The sequence below is a fragment of the Bactrocera tryoni genome, unplaced genomic scaffold, assembly GCF_016617805.1.
Source record: "Bactrocera tryoni isolate S06 unplaced genomic scaffold, CSIRO_BtryS06_freeze2 scaffold_243, whole genome shotgun sequence".
In the NCBI taxonomy this organism is placed as follows: domain Eukaryota; kingdom Metazoa; phylum Arthropoda; class Insecta; order Diptera; family Tephritidae; genus Bactrocera; species Bactrocera tryoni.
This window is the reverse complement of record NW_024395970.1, coordinates 206,990-226,791: the sequence shown is the minus strand read 5'-3', so window position 1 is coordinate 226,791 and position 19,802 is coordinate 206,990. Positions and strand designations below refer to the sequence as shown.

The following is a 19,802-nucleotide window of genomic DNA, read 5'->3' as shown; positions in this document are numbered from 1 at the left end:
ATTGCAGAGAACGTATATTTATAAATGTACGTTCTCTGGTCAAAGTGCATCAAAGTCACTTTTACCTTTAATTAAAAGTTCATCAGAATTATATTCATGTAAACCAAATCCAAATATAGATTAAGAAAACAGTAATTCGGTTTGAAGCTGGAAAAATTGGTAGAAGTAATTTATTTAAATTGTAATCGATAAAAAATCGATATCTGATAGATAGACGTAAGATTGAAGTTTATCAAAGTTTTCCTCAACGAAAATAACGTCAAAATTTTTTTCAAATAATATATCCGTATCCACATTATGTTACTTTTTAAGGTGTGTTTATTCCGCTAGTTAAACTGAAATTTCAATATAAATATATACATATATAAATGGGCAGTTAACAAACTCAAGCAGATTATTCGATGTATTTGAATCCTGAGAATTAACTGTCAAAAATCATGCCTTCCTGATATAACACCACCTTTGAAACGCCCAAGTCGCAAATGAATATCATCGTAGTAAAAGGTAAATTATACTATGATGTACGGTCCTGTAAATCTTTAAAATCCTTTCATTATGCATTTAACATGTGTCATCAAATTCTGATTGTGCTAAATCACCTGAATCAAATTAAATTAAAACTTACATGCCAATCTTGATTAGTTTTTTGGGGGTTTGTAAAAATATTTATACAACTGACAATTTATACATTGTAAACTTATTTTATGGTACTACAACATATTTTTAATATTGAATTGTAGAAGAACTTTTGCTATCGTACGAAGGCTGGGGGAAGAGTTGCAAATGTCAAATATCCTGTGTGGCCTGGTAGGGTAGGTGGCGCACACGATGTGAGCACTTTCTTGGTTTCTTTCGGAGTTTTTAAATTATCTGTCTTTTCATTGATTTCATTAGTACTCGATTCATCCAATTTTTGAGAAGAGGGTTTCTATAAACGATGAAATATTTATTTTTACTTTTATACCATAAATGCGATTAATAGCTACCTTGTGCTTCAGGAACTCTAAATCTAGCACGGGCAATGTTCTAGTTTTAACAACATGCTCCTGCTGTAGTATTTCCATTGAACGAATCTCTGTGAATCCATGTTCTTGTAAAGCGATGCAACAACGTTGGGACTGTTCAATACAAGGTGAAAATGAACAGAAACGTCCACCTAATAAAATATGTAAGAATTTTTTACATTTCTAATTTTCCATGCTCACAAACATTCACTTAGATTTACCTTCCGTTTTAAGTGTTTTAGCAGCAAATGGTACCGCTAGCTGAGGTGCCGGCAAGTCCAAAAATACTGCATCCGCTTTGCCTTCCAACTCATTGCTAAAACCCAGTTGACACACATCGCGATGATAAACGGTTACAAAATCACCTAAACCATGTCGTTCGAATTCTTCACGCGCTTGTTGCACTCGCGCTTCGTGGAAGTCAAATGTGTGCAAATGACCATAAGGTTTAATAGCACGTAAAAAATAATGTGACAGTGAACCTGAGCCAGTACCAGATTCAACTATCACTGAACCAGGGCGAACTTCGAGTTGGAAGAGTATCATACTAATATCGGGTGTGTAAATGATTTGTGTGCGATGCGGCAGCGTTTGGGTCCACAATTCAGGATTTGGCTGCAGTACATAGGCCCACCCTTTCGAGAGTTCCACCCGCGAACCATAAGTGACACCAATTAGATTGCGCACCTTTAACGCGCCGTATGAGGTTTGAAATATCTGCATGAAATAATAACAAAATTTAAGGTAAGCTAGTATTATTTAATTCAATAATTAATTACATATTCAATGGTTTCGCCCTTTTTGTTGACTATTGTTGGTGTTGCTTCAATGGCATGCATCGAATTTACAGTGAGATAAAGTATAACTGTATCACCCTCTTCAATTACTTCTTTTGGCTTTAGGAAACTCATATTATAACTTCTTACTTGCTGATAAATGTTTAGTTCAATAATTTAAAGAAAACACGCCGCCTGCAATTTGTAAACAAATATTTTGACATTTCGCCGGTTTACGATATTGTATGCAGATTTTACGTTCTCTGTTCACGTGCTGCTTTTGTAGGGCGACTCAAAGTTTGAGAGTTAAATTTCAGTGTTTCAGTTATCTGTTTATTTAATACACTTATTTTATTAATAATTTTTACAAAATTTATGTTTTATTTACTGTTTGTATTTTTGTTTAACTCTGAATAGGTAAATTGAACTTGAGAGCTTAAATTTTCATTTCTCATGACTTCCCTGTATAAATTTTTTACTTCAATTTTAAAGTACATTTCAAAAATCTAACGTTTGTTAACTGATTGGTGTTTGAATGTTTTTTTTTTTGTTGGAATGAAAATTCAACTTAATAAGTTAATTATCAATAAAGCCATATTTAAACTAAGAATTTCATTTCCATTGTTAATACAGAGTCCAGTATAATGACAAAAAGTGGGCATGAACTTAAAACTTGTATTCGCTCTAATAAATCGAGAGCAAATTGTTGCAAGTTTGTCAGACGATTAAGCAACGGGATAAAAATCTTGAAATGCAAACCGTAGACGTTGTAGCTATAGCAGCAACAACAACAAAAGCTACAATTACAACTACGTACTTGCAATTGTGCAAACGCGTAGCTGCTGTAACTTGTGGCGTATAAAAAATCTCTCATGACATTCAAGTGCTGAGTGTGTGTATGTGTTGAAAGTGCAGCGCGACTTGACCGTCATTCGTACTACTGATGTGCACTGATGGCGGCAGTGATGCGCTGCTGTAGTTGAAGTACTGACTGACTGCTAAACAAGTTGAAGGACTCACTACCGCCTATAGAACAGGCGGTCGGCCGATTAGATATCTTGCAGTGTTGGATGAATTGACTGTTAGATGGTTTGACAAAGCAGCTGCTGAGTTGACTGACTGACGTGTAGACATTGCTGACTGTTGAATGTTGCCGCGTTTGCTACTTTTACTATTGCTGTTTATTAGTTTTTTGTTGTGCTTGTCGACCAAAACTTACTTCAAAAGCATTTTCTTTTCAACAAAAATTTTGTGTTCTTAATTTCTATATGATTGTAAACACAAAACAGCTGTTTGCTAGTTTTCACATTTGCTGCATTTTAAAGTCAGAACAAATATACTACTCCTGAGAACTGAAGTGCTGCAATATTTACTTTCCAATTTCTGCAATCTTGTCAATAATTTGCCTCTAATTTACGGCTCATTGAACACATTTTAGCTACCCGTCAAACAATAGGCGGTCTCTGCAATTTTATGCATAAATTAAACTACATATGTACATACATACATACATATTTATGTATGTATGTATGTATATAGGCACCATTGTTGATGCGAATTTTATCACACCAAATTGCTTGCGTTTATGTGCGAAAATTTTAAAATTAAAGACACAAAAAAAGAAAACGACGAATTAATAACACAAAGCAAAAAGCGTGTCACATGATTTTTAATTGTCATTGCTTGCGCCTAAATTGTTGTTGCTCGCGCAGCTGTCACAACATTTCAGCAATCTCACATTACGGCTCATCACCAAGCGACCCGGCAGCAGTGCGATGCAATCGACAACACTTCACGCATTTCTGCGCAGCAATTGCGCGTGTTAATTGTAGTTGCTATTGTTGCTGTTGGAAACATGAATACATACGTACATGTCTGTATATTCAGTTGCATATAACAGTATGGGCAACAACCGCAGCTGTGCTGCAAAGAACTAACAAGTCCACGAACAACAACTGCAATTGACATGCACTGTTAAAATAGCAATAACAACAAATTGTGCATACAAGCGTCCTCGCGATATTTAGTGAGTGTGTCTCAAGTCCAAGTGCAATTCGGTTCATTCTCTGCCATTTTTGGTCCGTACCTACTTTGCGGCGCTTTTCTTTTGAAAATACGCGCCGCACAACTCCCTGCCAACTATGCGCAACTGTGCCCACAGCCCACTCCCGTGCCGCACTTGCAACGCATTGCTTGTTTACTCATATGTCAACTTCTGTTGTGGTTTTCTTTTGCTGATTGATGTTAAGTGCTGTTTGCTAGATTAGTGCTAGCATAACAACAATAACAACAACCACACATATGCATACACTATTCGCTTTGTGATTATTGTTGTACAAGCTTGCCCACACTTGGTGTGCCTCTTCTTGCGCCTTTTTCTGCGCCAGCCTCTCGCTCATTGCCGAGTGTAGCGCTGGTGTCTTCTTGAATTGCAGCAGCAATATTTTCATGCTGTTATTATTGTTGTTGTATTATTGCAGTAACTGCTATTGCTGCTGGACCTTCGCCGGCTCGCCGGTTCGCCAGTTCGTTGTTGCTGCAACATCATTGCTGCCACTAAATTGTCTGTCGTCACATTTGTTGCTGTCGCCGCCAACATTTCTACATGCCCACATTACAGCACTGCAATTTTCGTGTGTTGTTGTTGCTGTGTTGTTTAGCTGACTGATCGCTGATCGCCGGCGAATGTTTGTTAGCAAATTTTCATACTAATTGTCAGGCAATTTTGTCCGTTTTCATCCGCCGCATCGGCCGTTCGCCTTTGCATAAGCTCAAACAGTTAATACACAGGCATACATACATATATGTACGCATGTGTATGTTTGCATTCAGCCACGCTCAAAGGCGAGAATCACATGTAAATAAAGTTTAATCGTAAATTGCGAGTGAAATGTGCGACGATTATGTTGGTCATTGAGCACAAGAGAGCCGAACACAAAGGCAGGTACAAATACATACATATGTGAACTCTTACATTAAAGTGAAGAACTAGAATGTTATTATGTTGTACTATTTATTTTATTTATTTATTACATAATAATTATTATTATTTATGAAAAAATTTTCATTATTTGTGCTATACGAGTATTAACCAATTCATAAAATCGAGTGCCTCTCTGGTGCTAGCAGGATCTGATAACTAGAAATATTCATGCGGAAATTTAAACATGTAAGGGATTAATATATGTATCTAGAGTTGGAATGCAGTAACGATTGGCTGGTTTGTGTAGAGTAAAAATGTGGCTTATTCAACTAGAAAGTAATCTGGCGAAGTTTACTTTAGTCTGATCTTAATTTTGTGCCTGACAACCCTCTCTTCTTCTTTATCGGCGTGGACACGTTGACTGCGGTATTCGTTGCCAATGCGCAAAGGACCATACATCTTCAGCAGAATTTTTTTTGAAAACTTGTAAGACCGACTCATCAGATGTTGTCATGGTGGCCGCCTCTGCACCATATAGTAGGACTGTAGGATTTCGTCTTTGTTCGTCGAAAGAGGACTTTACTTCTCAATTGCCTAATCAGTCCGAAGTAGCACCAAGGAGTTGGCAAGAGTTATACTGCGTTGGATTTCGAGGCTGCCACTGTTGTTGCTGTTAATGCTGGTTCCAAGATAGGCGAAATTATCTACAACTTCGAAGTTATGTATCAGTTTACACAGCCGTATTAGTTTTGCGAGGATACCAAATTCAGACATCGCGGCAATAAGGCAGCTCCTTTTCGTACTATCGAAAGCAGCTTTGAAATCGACGAAGAGGTGGTGTGTGTCGATTCTCTTTTCACGGGTCTTTTCCAAGATTTGGCGCATGGTGAATATTTGGTGAGTTGTTGATTTTACAGGCTTAAAGCCACACTGATAAGGTCTAATCAGTTTGTTGATGGTGGGCTTTAATCATTCATACAATACGTTCGATAGAATCTTCTATGCGATGTTGAGAAGGCTTATCTCACCGTAGTTGGCACAGATTGTGGGGTCTCCCTTTTTGTGGATTGGGCAGAGAAACTTAAATTCCAATCGTCGGGCATGCTTTCGTCTGACCATCTTCTAGCTGATGCATGCTCCTTATCAGTTCTTCGCCGTTGTATTTGAATAGCTTGGCCGGAAATCTATCGGCCACCGATGGTTTGTTGTTCTTCAGAGGCGTAATTGCTATTCGAAATTCTTCAAAGTCGGACAATGGAATGTCTGCTCCATCGTCATTGATTGGGGAATCGGGTTCAACATCAACTAGAGTTATGCTTTCACTGCCATTCAGCAGGCTGTGCGGTGTTCCTATGCTCTAGGCATCGGTTACCAGATCACCTCCTCTGGGGGTTCTACAAGAGTATGCTCCGGTCTTGAAACCTTCTATTAGTCGTCGCATTTCTTGGTCGAATTTTCGAGCAATACCCCTGTCGGCCAGCTTGTCAACCTAATCGTACGCACGTATCTCACTTTCCTCTTCAACTCTCGGTATCTATTCCATCTCGCACGTATTATAGTCGATTGTAACGTCGCGAGGGAAGCAGTCTGTTTTCTCTCCGCTACGACACGACACTCCGCGTCCTACCAGCTGTTCGTTTGCATTTTCCGAAAACCGAGTTGTTGATGAGTGCACTCAGAAAGCAGAAGGGCAAATTAGGTTACGTAAATAGGCTGATATGCGTGATACCACGAATAATTGCACTTGGACTGCTAGAGACGCTTGTTCGCCCAGAATTCCTAAGTACTTATCAAAAAAACGTAAATCTATAAAGCGCGAAGCGTCAGCAATAAATTTATTGAGCTGGCTAATATCTACTCCAGCCAATTCGCCGGCTTCGTAGAAAGTATGGCAATCAAGATGCTTAAACCTTAGAAACAGCTGGACAGTCAAGGAGAAAGTATTTAGATTTTTCCATCACATCTTCCTCCCTGCAACTTTGACAACATTTATCTTCCAAATTCTTCAGCGTCACCTTGTGAGTGCTAATAGAACAAAACCAGTTGGAACACCTGTCATTGCGGCGATGTGAGTCTTATTATGAGCTATTCCACAAATGCTGATTGCTGACGAACGCCTGCTAAGCTCATGCTAATAATATCTAATAGATCCAGCGTTTGAGTGCATAACGACCGGGGAGCACCTGCTTGTTCCTATCCTATTGTGATTTGGTTAAGGGTGCCCTTTCTAGCGAGCTCATCGGCATCAGGCATACAAAAAAATTTAATATCGAAGCACCTTAATGCCACAGGTAGTGAAGTCATGCACTCCTTGACTATCTTTGAGCTCACTGTCACCGAGCTGAAGGCCTATAAAGGACGCGATAATAAAGATTTGTATTTAATACGTAAAAATATATATATTTTTTCTCTCAGTCCGGCTCAAATTTGATCAGATGGTATAAATAATGTAGCGATAACTTTTTGATCGTTATGTATCGTTCCTTTATCTGAACCATGAACGATAAACTTATCAAAAGTAAGCACAATATTACCGCTAAATCAAAAGATTTAAGCAACGAACTTCGGTGGACAGGAACACAGGGTTGAGCTTCTGTTTGGATGGGTCCAAACTAGTTAAGCGAGTAGAAGATAGTGTATTTTCAGCCAAATTATATTAGATACCAGAATCGCCTTCCGTATAATAGATCATCAGACCACTGAAAAGTCGTCCAAGCGGAGATCGCAGATATTAGAGAAAGTCTACCTGTTCTGACAAAGAGCGTGCTCACAACAAGGAATATATTTATATATACAGAGAGACAAGGCTTTGAAATCACTAAAGAGGGATAGAAGACCTTTAATCGACACATATGTTATAAATATAGCTGAGTCTCAGTGCAGTTAATTCCTAACTAGCTCAACATCCTGCTTGTGAAATATGGGCCGCAAATGCCGACTACTAACATTTAAAAGGAATGATATAAGACTATAGTAGGAGTGTTCACTGTTTAATAACATCATATGTGACCTAGTCTACGAAAAGGGAGCTAACGTGCGAAAACTAGTTTTCTGGGAAAAGCTGTTAAAAATAGTCGTCAGTTTCTCGTTATCTCATTAATTGTTCTCCTTTTTTTTGACACCTAAGCCACCTTTCCGTAGACCAGGTCACATATATTGATTATTGTAGATACTGTCAGGAGGTAGAAGAAGTTTTATAGTTTAAATAGTTTTATAGTCTTAAACTTCTTCTTTGGGAATGCAAAGATTCGTATAGGAAAATAATCCCAACTATTGGTCGAAGGTCTCTTGATGATGTTTCGAAAGTTGCACGGATAAAACTTAGTTTATTGATTAACTTCTTTAGATGCACGGGGTCGTTTCGAGAGAACATAATCGAGTATGGGGACTTTAGTCCCAATGATTTCACAATGTGCATCGTCAAACACACACTCTATCTACCCACGTTAAGTTGGGTTAAGTCAGACAAAGTTAAGTTGGGCGGGATAAAAGTGTTGCACTAAGGTTACTCAAACGTTAAAGTTATTTTTGTGGAGTATTCGACAGTCCCTAAACATTTCTTCAATACAGATAATTTTTTTTATCTATAAAAAAGAACGTCTCACGGCAGTTGACCACGTGCCACCGAAAAGGTCGCTTGTATCTCTTGAATCGCTATACTCAGTGATAGTCAAGCGGCACTAAAAGCGATCTCAGCTTATGAGATCAAATCGCTATTGGCGAAGGAGTGTATAGGAAGACTGAACCGCCTATCAGTTTGCCACTGTGATCTACATGCCGGGGCATAAAGGAGTAGCCGGCAATGAGCTGGTCGACGAACTAGTTCGCTCTGCGGCTACTTCCAGGATGTTGGGATCCGAATAATGCATTGCGGTATGGTCCCATACCATTAAGGAGTTGCTCCGCACAGAGGAGAGTGTGGGAAGAGAGCGGCACTGACTGTAGACAACTGGAATGCGCCACGCCAATGTGCAAACTAATGGAACCGGAAACTCCAGAATACGTTATTCTAGATTGCTCAGAAATTTGTAGAAGCAGGCTCAAGGTCCTTGGATCCATCTACGTGGAAATGAATCACATCACCTCCATCGCGCACAGGAAATTCCTGGAATTGTTCAGAGTGCTGGATCTTCGTGACCATATGTGATATAGGAGAGGGTAGAATAGACCGTAGGTCGCAGTGCATTATCTCAATTAATTTCTGTGGACATGCATTCTGATTGAAGAAAATATGCATCAAGCGCGTTGTCAGCAGATGGTCAAGGGCAGGCTTTCATGAGGAGATCAGCCTGCATTACGATTTTCTTTAGCTCCCCACTCCATTCGTAATAACCGCAAGGAAGTACTAAACTGATTATTATATATGGGTATAAACTATTAAAAAATAACGGTACTATTTCTGAGAATTTGACTTCGTTGTATGTAATTTTGTAACAGAATTTAAGGTAAGACAAAGTACGTTTCACTGGAAACTTTTTGTCGGCAAGTGAAAATTATTTTCAAAATTTATTTATTGCCTCTCTTGTTTTCTAAAAACATTCGATGCTCTCCCCTCCTTTTCTAGCGCCCCTCTTCTAACTTCAGGTTAATTGTGCTTAAGATACAATACTGTTAACTAAATATAATTGCCCGCGCACACAAATTGGCCCCACCACTAATCTGAAGACACATTAATTTTGCTACAAATTACTGCAGCAAGAAACCAAAGCAACAACAAACAACAAACGCAATAATAACTGACATTGAATTGTTGTGCATAAAAACGGGACGTCACCAAAAATAGCAAAGAAACGCTACGGAACGCCTTCAAAAGCAGCTGCAGCTGTGCGCGCGGCTAATGAAAAAATACAAATAAAAACGTACAACAGCAATAACAAATGCGGCATTATGAGCGCTGCAACGCTTTTGTTCAGTGCGACTGGCCAACGAATTAGTGGACATGCAATCTGATTAAGAGATTGATACACTTCTTGCATGCTGGCTGCCTGGCTAGTCGGCTGGTTGGCTGCTCAGAGTCATCCTGTAGAAGCGAGCAGAAACATATTAAGAATTAAAAATGTATATACATAAATATATATAAGTATATATAATAGAAGGATGCCAACAGCATCGGCCGCAGTAACAGCAAGCGCTTTAAGCCACCAGTAGTAATTCGCACGCCACTTGCTTTGGCCGCTGAACTGAACTGCTGTGGCAGCTGCAGCGCTGAACTCAACCCTACTCCACTCAGCTTCACACAGCGCTGCGGCCACGCACTCGGCTCTTCCCTACTTTTTACCTTTTGACTTCATTTAACTCATTTCACAGCCAACAACGCTGCAGCTCTGTCTTTATTTGTTAGTTATTGTTTTATATTTTAGTATTTTATACCCTTAACAGGGCACATTCTACTTTTTCATTATTGACGAGACGGCGCTTACGCGGATATAGCCGAGTTTACCACGGAGGCTTCGTCTTCCTCTGCTTCCCACGGCGGGTTCTGCGTCGAATACTTTCAGGGATGGATGGTACCCGCTGTCTCTTAATTCGCTTAACTATGTTAATGACGTGGTATATCTCGTACACCCCATTGTTAAAACGCCTGCATTGCACGCCTTGGCCAATGCGCAAAGGACCATAAATCGTCCGCAAAATTTTTCCTCGAACACTCCTCATTATAGCAGGACGGTCATTATGAGTCACTTGTACAGTTTTGTCTTTGTTCGTCGAGAGAAGATTTTACTTCTTAATTGCCTACCCAGTCCGAAGTAGCACCTGTTGGCAAGAGTTAATCTGCGTTGAATTTCGAAGCTGACATTGTTTTTGGTGTTAATACTGGTTTCAAGATAGACGAAATTATCTACGACTTCGAAGTTATGACTGTCAATGTTGACGTGCGAACCAAGCAGAACTAAGGGCGCGCTTGTTAATGCCAATGGTATCGATGTCATCGGCATACCAAGCAGTTGCACATTTCTGTAGAAGATTGTACCTTCTATACTCAGATCTGAAGCTTGAATTGTTTTCTTCAGCAGTAGATTGAAGAAGTCGCACGAGAAACTGTCGTTTTGTCTGAAACCTCAGAGAGGTCTTTCACGATCCTGACGATTCGTATTAGCTTTGCGGAGACACCAAATTCAGACATAACGGTTTAAAGGCAGCTCCTTTTCGTGCTAATATCTAAAAGAAAACTTAGGAGGTTCTATAGCTAAAGTATACAAATGATTAGTGTTACGAGCTGAACTGATTTAGCCATGACCATTTAAACTGACCGCTCAAAATTAAGTTAAATATCTCTTTATGTCCTTTTATGTTATAAGAAATGGACCTGTGAAGGGTCTTCAGCTTCGGTGCAGCCGAAGTTGACGTTTATTTATTTATTTTTTTTTTGTTTTTGCTTTTTCTTGGCTTGCTTATCACTAACTCATCATTTGGTTTTAATTTTTATGCCTCTGCGCCTCCAACAGCCAGCAAAAAATCCCTGTGCGGACAGCCTTGTTATTTTTGTATTCTTGCCATTATTGTTGTTGTTGCTGCTGCTGATTATTTGCTGTGCGCTGACGCATTTCACAGTCATTTCGCGCTTCATTTCTTAGTTGGCTGTCTGCTTTGCTTTTATCACTTCGCTTTGCCACTTTTCTTTACCACTGTGCTCCTTGCGAATTTTGGGCGGTTTTGTGGTTTTGCTGTTGTTGTTGCATTATATGTATTTTTATTTTTTCATTTAAACTTGCTAATGCTCCTGCTTCTCACCTCAGTTTTGCGGTTGCTTCAGTTTTTTTCTTGCTTTTCTTGTTTTAGTTTTATAATTTTGTTATTGTTGTTGTCGCTGCTGCCATATAAATTGCATTAAATTATGCTTGAACTGATTAACAGTTCAATTTATGGCTTTGTGGGCGTGTTGACTTTATTTTAAAGAGGCATTGCTTTATTGGCCATTTTTGCCGCCTATCGCGATTTCGAGCACAAGCGTTGGTTGGTGTGAACTTTGTTGTTTTCGAAAGAGAGATTTCGCATTATTTTTGTACTTCTGATATTTTATGCTTCCTTGTTTATAACTTTTATATATTGTAGATAGATATGTAAAAAATGAAATTGAGCTCCGAAGAACAAAGCTTATAGGCCTTCAGCTTCTCCTCTTCCAAGTCTAAAGTATGTTTCAGATATGTTTTCCATATATCTAATTAAGCGGTTTTGTGAAACTTAAGGTGAAAATTGGGTGCAAGATTTCCGATATTTATCTCGAGATTATTCTCAAAATTGAGGGTTTGGCTCGGTAAGCAATTACTTGCAAATTTACAAAAAATTTAGGCCGCTCAAGCTATTGTTGTTACAGTGGCAACAAACATTCCTTAAATAATTTTGAGGAATGCAGTGAAGTTGACAGTGCTTGGTAGGGTAAAGCCCCAGATCAGTTTCGTTTAAGTAGAATCGATTGTCAAGTCTTATATATGCTAATTCAATGCACTTCTGCGAATGAGTTCTTGCTAAGGGTATTTCTAATTCTTCCTGAGAAAGAAACTGATTATACCGTGATTCTTTCAGTTCGAAATCCTTGTCGTACAAATTAGTACTGTTCCCTATACCCTAAAGTAATCATTCCGTAAAAGCCCAACATAATAATGCCACATCATTACAAGGTTATTACCCTTGATAACTTTCAGCTTATGAGACTCAAACTCCGATAAATTTTTTGTTTAAGAAGTGAACTTTCTTATTTAACTTGCCGTCAATATTCTTGGCCTTTTTATGTGATACTGTGTTGACGGATTGTTTAATGAACAACCAGCCTAGGCATGAAAATAATGCAGAAATGTCGAGAGACCTTGGAGCTATGTATTGGTATTTTATGAAAGAGAGGTATATTTAGTTAATGTAATGTAAAACGAGAATCCGAATGAAAAATACAACATTGCCGCTGCTGTGATTTTCTTTTTTGTTGACTACTACGGCTACTATGGCTTACGAAGAAACCGTCCTGCCAATAGGAAATCGTAATTTTCGTTCTTCTCGACGGAAATTTATTTTTGATTTGCTTATTTAGTCCAAAATACGTACACTAACGGGTGTTCCAAGTAAAGGTAATTTTCTCAATCGGCTGTTTTTGGCAAATCAACCGTGAGTCGTGTCAAGCTGTCATGTTATTTTTCTTCAGTACATGGAAAGATTTATGCCAGAACCACGTCTACAAATCGTTCAACTTTATTACGAAAATTCAAGTTGTGGTCAACATAATCGGCCTACTGAACGTACTATTCGGAATAGACCACATCCAGCACGCGGTGAAGAAAATATAGCAGCCGAGCTGAGAGTGTACACGAAGAACTTGGTCGATTCGGCGCCGGTCGCAACAACTCGGACTTACGTATAGAACGACTTGGCGCATTTTACTTCAAAATGTAAAGCGTACAAAATACACCTTGTGCAACATCTGAATCCGCTCGTCTTTCTTAAGCGACATCGCTTCGCATTACGGACTCTTGAAAAGTTCCAGGAAAATCCGACGTTTTCGAGTTAAATTCTGTTCAGAAATGGCTTAATGAACATGTAAACAAACAAAATTACCGCACGGCGACTACTATTTAATGCCTGAAATTGAAGCTCGTGATGATTTGGTTTCAACAAGAAGGCATCACCTCCCACATATCGCATCAATCAATGGATTTATTGCGAAAACACTTCGATGAGCAGATAATTTCACGTTTTGGGCCGGTCGATTGGCCACCAAGATGGTGTGATACCACACCATTATCCTGTGGGGATATGTAAAGAATAAAGTGTATGCGGACAATCCGTTTCGATTCAGGTCATGGAGCAAAACATCACGCTTGTCATTCGTCAGATACCAGTCGAAATGTTCGAACAAGTCAATGAAAATTGGAGTCAATGGATGGACCATCTGAGACGTAGCCACGGCCAACATTTAAAAGAGATAATCTGCAAAAAATAAATGCCAAAGTATATTCTTTCGAATGATAATAAACATTCACCTTTAAATTTGATGTTTCTTTGTTTTTTTCTTTAAAAAAGTAAGGAACCTCGTAATAGACCAGCCTTTATTAAACTAATTTGTATTTGATTTTAAGTAGTGTACGACTTGATTCTTTTTTAAGACAGATAGAGATGTTTTGTACATTTTTGTGGTCAATTATAAGGCGTGAATCTTCTCTGTAATAAGGTTGCCGGTTTCAAACAGTAAACAACCATAGTTTCTTCTGGAGTGAGTGGATCACAATTACAGGTCAGAATAACAGTTAAATATTGCTAGTCTTTCATCTGAAACTCCCTGTAGTGGGATTTTAATTATCTTGTGTGTATAAGACATATCGACATCGAAAATTCTCCTAAGTTAGCGCTATTTAAGTTAGAATTAGTGGAACTCATCTGAAATCTTCTCTGAGGTACAATGTCAGCTTTTGATAATTCAAGTGGGTCCACTTTTCACGAACGGGTTATTTGTCGAAATGTCCCGCTAATAAAAAGAATATGTACATGTACTTATTATATATGTATAAATATATGTGTATGTATTACATATATGGCATATGGGGTATGGTATATACATGTCTACCAGTGTTACACTTTCATTGTTTAAACCGAAAATAAAATCGACAAAATATTGCAGACCACGAACTCTACAGATTGCAAATGAAAAGGAAGCTTTTTTGTTGCCAGCGCGCGGCAGTTGGGATGGGAAATGTATGACAAAGCGTTACACTGGCTGGCGACTGGCAGGAGCCGCTAGATTTATTTCGTTTTCTAGGTTAAACTGTCTGTTCAACATTATGATCGTCTACATCTCGCCAATTTTTTATAATTCTGTCTTTCTCCTTGTTTTTGTTTTTACACGGACGTCTGCTCGCTGGCGATGCTTGTAACATTGCACCAAACGAATAGACTCACATATGAACAAATATACATACATAAGTACATGACTGTACATATTTCAATGAGAATGTGTTTGTGTGACTGTGAGAAAAAATATTTACTGCATGACAGAAAAATCTCCCAAAACTTAAAACCTAAAAACAAAGTAAACAGTGAAGTAGGCAGATAATGGAAGACACTACCATAACAATAAAAACAATCATTCGTCTTCTCCTTAATGGAATATTCAGAATAAGAAGCCATAGCTTATGAAAAGTTTGAGAGGTCTAGGTACATACATATATATTTCGTCAGTAGGACTCTGGTTAATCCAAAACTGTATTCTAAGTACATTATTTTTTCCAGAAATTTGTAGACCCGGAAGAAGGAAATTATGTCACATTCATCTGCCCTTGAGCTGTATACTAATTGAGATTTTGTGGTTACTAATTAGAAGAGCAGGAATTTCATGAGTACATAAGAACTTTTAAGCCGACTTTCGAGATTCCCTACTTTTTTAAAGAAAAAACACATTAACTAGATTTTAATGGGGAATGTTTATTATTATTCGAAAGAACATTCATTGGCATTTTTTGAAGATTATCTCTTTAAAATTTTGGCCGCGGCCAGGTCTCAGATGGTCCATCCGTTGAGTCCATTTTCGATGACTCGTTCGAGCATTTTGACTGGTAACTGGCGAAAGACACGCGTGATGTTTGGTTTCATGGTCTAAATCGAAAAGGGATTGTCCGCATAGACTTTAGACTTTAAATGTCCTCATACCAAAAATGCTAACGGTTTGCTACACGATCTTGGTGGCCAATCGACCGGCCCAAAGCGTGAAATTATCTGTTCACCGAAGTGTTTTCTCATTAAATCCATTGATTGAAGCGATGTGTGGAAAGTGGTCCTGTTGAAATCAAATGTCGCCGAAATCACTAGCTTCAATTTCAGGCATTAAATAGTCGGTTTTCATGGCGCCATAACGGTGGCCATTGAAGATTACGTTCTTACCGGTATAATTTTTGAAGAAATATGGACCGATGAATCGACTGGGCCACAAACCTTTGTTTTTCTGGATGAAATTGCAGCTCTTGAATCTTTTCATGTTGCTCTTCGTCCCAAATGCGGAAATTTGGTTTGTTTATATACCTATTGAGGCAGAAATGGGCCTCAATCGCTGAACAAAATTTGGCTTGAAAACATCGGATCTTTTTGGAATTTTTCAAGAGCCCATAGAGCGAATCGATGTCGCTTAGGAAGGCCGAGCGGCTTCAGTTCTTGCACAGCTGTATTTTGTACGCTTTTATTTTAAGATCTCGACGTAAAATGTGTCAAATTGGTCCGGACCTCAATCTTTCCCGTAAGAAAAATAAATTATATATGTTTTAAGATTTTTGCATCATCCGAAATTTAAACCCACAACCCTTATGGGTGCTAGTCACGCACTTAACACACCTTTCTATAACGGACATTTGGTGAAAAAACTTGTGCTACCCTAGCACGCTCCAAAACTTTGGGATATAAGAATGCCTCAACATTTATACTGAACTCTTTTTTCCCTCATCCCTATCCTCCAAATTTCCTTGCAAGTTGGCATTCATTACAATGCCTACTTAAATACCTACCCAACTCTGTGGTTTACATACATACATACAAACAAAAGGAAGCTTACAAGCAATTTTTTCGAAAAGTTTGTCGCATTGTCAACTCAACATTCATTGTGTTGCATTCTATATGTTGTTTTTCTGTTTTTTACTCAACTCACTGCATTATTGTTACAATTCTGCCGTTGTTATTTTTATGAGTACTTTTGTCGTTGTTGTATTTGTTGTTGTTGTTCGTTTTTGTAGGCATTGTCGCTAATATCGATCGACATAAACTCATATTGTACGCCAGATTGGATATCGCAAGCGAATGCAACAACATATTGGCGACAACGTCGAACAAAGCGAACAATAACAACAATTATATTGTATGTAATAGCAGCATGTGAGGGAATCAATGTGCCCATGTAGGTATGCAGGCGACACGAATGACAATAGTAGTGTGGATAATAATAAAAAATATGCTTATGATTTTGTAAACATACGCAAAAATATTGTCGAATGAACACATACATACACGCATACACACCAACACATAGAGTAAAGTGTAGCCAAACAGACGGGCAGACAGATTTCAACGTTGTTGCCGAAAAACTTCTCAGGGTTCACTCGCAATCCGCCCATAGTGGGCAGCTATGCAGCTAGAATATGTAAGTACGAGGGCCATCCGACGTATGCTCGGCAGCAGGATTATAGTCCGCCAATCGTTTCTTCTTTTAGGAATTCGATGCCAATTCGAGATATCAAGTACAGCCAGGTCCTTCTCCACCTGATCACTCCAACGGAGTGGAGGTCTTCCTCTTCTTCTGCTTCCCGCGGCGGGTACTACATCGAATATTTTCAGAGCTGGAGTGTAGCCGCTGCCTTTTTATTCGCTCAACTATGTCAATTCCGTCGTACAACTCGTAAAGCTCATCGTTTCATCGAATCGAATGCGATATACGCCGTTGTCAAAGCTCAAAGGACCATAAATCTTCCGCTGAACTTTTCTCTCGAAATCTCGTAACGTTGACTCATCAGATGTTGTCATCGTCCACGTCTCTGTACCATATAGCTGGCCGGGAATAATGGGTGATTTATAGAGTTTGGCCTTCGTTCGTCGAGAGAGGACTATACTTCTCAATTGTCTACTCAGGCCGAAGTAGCACTCTTATCCGAGTATGTTTCCTTCTTTTCATTGGTAGGGTTTTTTACATGGTGGGTCTCGAACCCAGCGCACAACCCTGGGGAGGGATGGTTCTCCATCTCACCTTAGCTCGCCTTCAAACGGATGTGTTTTGACAACCCAGAGGATACTTGGTCTAAGACCGTAAGTCGTGAGCTGCTTCAGTCCTATGTACGAGGAAACAAGATTAAAAAAAAAACAGAACAAATAGTTTTTTCGGTAAAATGAATTTATTTTATTCAAAATAGTCTCCTTCTGCTTCAATACAGCTTTTTGCACGGTCGAAAAGCATGTCGAATGAGTGTTTTAGCTCGTTGGCCGCCAGTATGCCGGTACAAGCCTTTTGAATGGCCTCTACGTCTGCATAACGCTTTCCTTTCATGGGCATTTTTCCGAAAACTAAGAAGTCGCACGGTGCCATATCTGGTGAATACGGGGAGTGGTTAATGGTAAAAATGTAATTTTTGGTCAAATAATCGGTCATAAGATCGTCGATCGATCAGACGGCGCATTATCGTGCAACAAACGCCAACTTTCATCTTCGCGATAGTCGGGCCGAACACGTTGAATACGGCGCACCAAACGCTTCCAAGCTCCAAGGTAGAATACCGCATTAACCTTTTGGCCGGCTGGAACAAATTCTTTGTGGGTAATACTCTTGGAGTCATAAAAACAAATCAGCATTGTCTTCACTTTTGACTTCTCCATGCGCGATTTTTTGTATTTCAACTCGTCTGGTGCCTTCCATTCAGTACTCTGGCGTTTCGTTTCGGGATCATATTGGAAACGCCACGTTTCGTCACCCGTCACAATATTGTAAAGGAAGTTTTTGTCCATTTTGACCTCTTTAATGATGTCCTTCGAATGTTGGATTCTGAGCAATTTTTGGTCGTAAGTCAATTTGTGCGGAACAAACCGTGTACACACCTTTCGTAAGCCCAAATGTTCGGTCAAAATGCGATAAATCGATGTTCTGGAGATGTTCAATTCCATTGCCATGAATTTTAATGATGATTTCGAACGATTTTTTGATGAATTTCTCACTGAACAATCGATAAAAACAGCAGATTCTAACGCACCAGTCGACATATAGATGGCGCCACCAGGAGGCGCTAGATTTAAAAAGTCCTATTTACTTTGGAACGCACTTTGTAAAAGAATCGTTTTTAGCCATTCCCAAGTGAATGGCGATCAGAGAACTTTCCTCATTTGCGCGTACTTCTACACATGACTCCATCCACTACCGTGTATGATAAAATGGCAAACGTCCACGATCTCTCTCAAAAGACCAAATGATTTTAAACGCAACTGTGAGATCACTTCAATATAGTGTTGTACACTGTTTAGCGTGATCCGAAGGAGTTTCTGGATCGTTTCGTGATTGTTTACGAAATATGTATCTCCTGGTATACACCAAAGACCGCAAAAGTGTTTCAAGATAAGAGCAACGTCTACCGAAGGAAAGGAAATATTATCGTTGAGTCCCATGTCGAATTATTGGAAGAATCCAACGGCGACGTAGAGAATACGACTCCATTTGACGAATCTGCTTCTAAGAAAACGAATACTGTCCTATCCATTGCAACAGTGATGACCATCGTATTGTCTAGATTTCTCGCCTTGCAACTTCGTTTATTTTCCACTTGCAAATGTAATCGCTATCACGAAGACTTCCAGAAAACGTAAGGAAATATGCCTGAAAAAGTATAAGGCGCAATTTTTCCAAAATTTCCATTTATCTCTTGTAGGTTAAGTACACATCGGAACGCTCTCGTAAGTACCGCTGCTTGCAAGGGTATGAGCTCCGAACGACGTTTGGTATGAATTGCAGAAAATGCAGAGAACACTCCAGCAACAGCAACAGCTGCTGGCTATACTACCTTGGCGACAATGTCACCAATGAAATTCTGCAACAACAATGTATAAAACTGTGGAAGCATCATTGCATTCGTGTAGCGCCATGCTGCAACGCTGCCACATGGCTTCCTTTGCCACTTTCTGTCTTGTTTTTTTATTTTTGTTTATAACTCCACAACTGTTTTTTTCGTTTCGTTATTCGCTATTTATTTACATACATATATATTTTGTTTTTGGTTTTGCGTTTTTTTCTTTGCCTCCTTTTATGCATGCAACATCGTTGTTAACGTACTCATATTTGCTCTGATTTATTTGGCGTCTATTGTTTTCCATTTCGGCGCGTTCGCCGTTCGCCGTTCGTTGCTCTGTGTGTGTTTTGTGCTGTTCACTTTGTTTTTGCTTTGGCTGTGTTGCCCTGGTTTTCTGCCAGTTTCAATTGTGTCTTTTGAAATCGTATTGATTTCAATAGCTTTTAAGTAGTCTTTTTCCTCGTTGTCGCCTTCCACCGCCGCCTCGTTCATCGTCTACTTGAGCTCGGGAGTCATCATACAGAATATAGCAAATGTTGTTACCGTTTTGGCAGTCTGAGCGCCTTTAAGTGCCTGGGAAAATGTGTTGCTACAA

The 19,802-nt window shown here is 39.1% G+C and overlaps 1 protein-coding gene across 1 annotated transcript; it reads right to left on the bottom strand.

Moving 5' to 3' along the window:
- Positions 1-320: 320 nt before the first annotated feature.
- On the bottom strand, positions 321-1,968 carry LOC120780241 (tRNA (adenine(58)-N(1))-methyltransferase catalytic subunit TRMT61A). Its single transcript, XM_040112499.1, has 4 exons — positions 1,784-1,968; positions 1,226-1,721; positions 987-1,156; positions 321-928 (listed from the first exon to the last, which is right to left on the bottom strand). The coding sequence occupies exons 1-4, from the start codon at positions 1,913-1,915 to the stop codon at positions 752-754; spliced, it is 975 nt and encodes a 324-aa protein (XP_039968433.1). The 5' UTR covers positions 1,916-1,968; the 3' UTR covers positions 321-751.
- Positions 1,969-19,802: the final 17,834 nt, after the last annotated feature.

Excerpts from the sequence above, each read along its gene's own strand:
- LOC120780241 (XM_040112499.1), bottom strand. The coding sequence starts at position 1,915 with ATGAGTTTCCTAAAGCCAAAAGAAGTAATTGAAGAGGGTGATACAGTT. Across the intron at positions 1,157-1,225 it reads TAAAACACTTAAAACGGAAG|GTGGACGTTTCTGTTCATTT; the intron begins GTAAATCTAAGT and ends ATATTTTATTAG. Across the intron at positions 929-986 it reads TAGAGTTCCTGAAGCACAAG|AAACCCTCTTCTCAAAAATT; the intron begins GTAGCTATTAAT and ends CATCGTTTATAG.